The following is a 936-nucleotide window of genomic DNA, read 5'->3' as shown; positions in this document are numbered from 1 at the left end:
CTGGGCATCTGTGAGATGGGAATGTCAGTGAGGGGCTGCGAGGGTCGGGAGTGAGGGGTGAGAGTGGCTGTGGACTGCTGTCCGTAGGAAGGTGTGGGGGAGGGGGTCTCCCCTCGGGACGCAGGGACCAAGCACCCTCGCTGGAGCTGGGCTCGGCCAGGTGGCTCCTCTCGGGCACCGGGGGGCACCACTCTCCTGGCTCAGAGCTGGAGAAAGAGGCAGGAGGTGAGGGTGACTGAGGGGCTTCCATATCCTTCCTGGGCCGTCCAGTTGCCAGCTCCCTTCCTCTCCAGCTCTCTGCCCTCCCAGCAGGCTGGTCCCAGGCAAAGGGCATCTGCAGCCAGAAGCATCCTTACCCGCCCTCCAGCTCCTCCTCAGGCCCCTGGAGGCAGCTCAGTTCACAGGAAGGAGGCGGTGGGGGCAGGGCTTCTGGCCAGTTGAGAGAGGGCATCTGCACAGGTTTCCCCAGAAGCTTCGCTTTGCCGGCCCTGGGCCCTGAGCAGAGCAGGAAAGGGGCAGAGGTGAGACCTGTCAGAAGTGCTGGGCCAGGTCCCGAGGAGTGTGGGGCGAGGGGCCCGGGAGGCCTACCGCTGTCCCCCTGGCTCCATTCCGGGGGCGCATACTGGCTCCAGGTGCTCGGGTCCCCGGAGGAGTTGGGGAAGCCCCCATGGAAGGTCTGCAGCTCCTCCCCAGCTGGGTCAATGGTGCTGTAGACAGGACCCTCGGGGGAGGCGGCCGCGCCCCGGGCCGTCTGAGCCAGGTACAGGGAGATCCCAGCTTCTGAGGAGGAGAAAGAGGGGGCCCAGGGAGGAGGCAGGGCGGACACAGAGAAACAGGACAACAGGAGAATGGAGGGCAAAAGGAAACCCCACCGGGTCGCTTCTTCCCACACGCCCAAACCTTACTCCCAAACCAGGGTACAGGTGGGGTCAGAGG

General features: G+C 65.7%; 1 protein-coding gene across 1 annotated transcript in view; it reads right to left on the bottom strand.

The window, feature by feature from the left end:
- Positions 1 to 936, bottom strand: part of ROBO3 (roundabout guidance receptor 3) — a 14984-nt gene that overhangs the window by 2443 nt on the left and 11605 nt on the right. The window contains 5 exon segments of the mRNA XM_023743246.1: positions 4 to 139; positions 142 to 206; positions 357 to 495; positions 589 to 780; positions 873 to 904. Of these exon segments, the coding sequence (XP_023599014.1) occupies positions 4 to 139; positions 142 to 206; positions 357 to 495; positions 589 to 780; positions 873 to 904 (564 nt within the window).

This window comes from Myotis lucifugus, unplaced genomic scaffold (genome assembly GCF_000147115.1).
Source record: "Myotis lucifugus unplaced genomic scaffold, Myoluc2.0 scaffold_382, whole genome shotgun sequence".
Taxonomy (NCBI): domain Eukaryota; kingdom Metazoa; phylum Chordata; class Mammalia; order Chiroptera; family Vespertilionidae; genus Myotis; species Myotis lucifugus.
The sequence above is the reverse complement of the archived record's forward strand: the minus strand, read 5'-3'. Positions and strand labels throughout refer to the sequence as shown.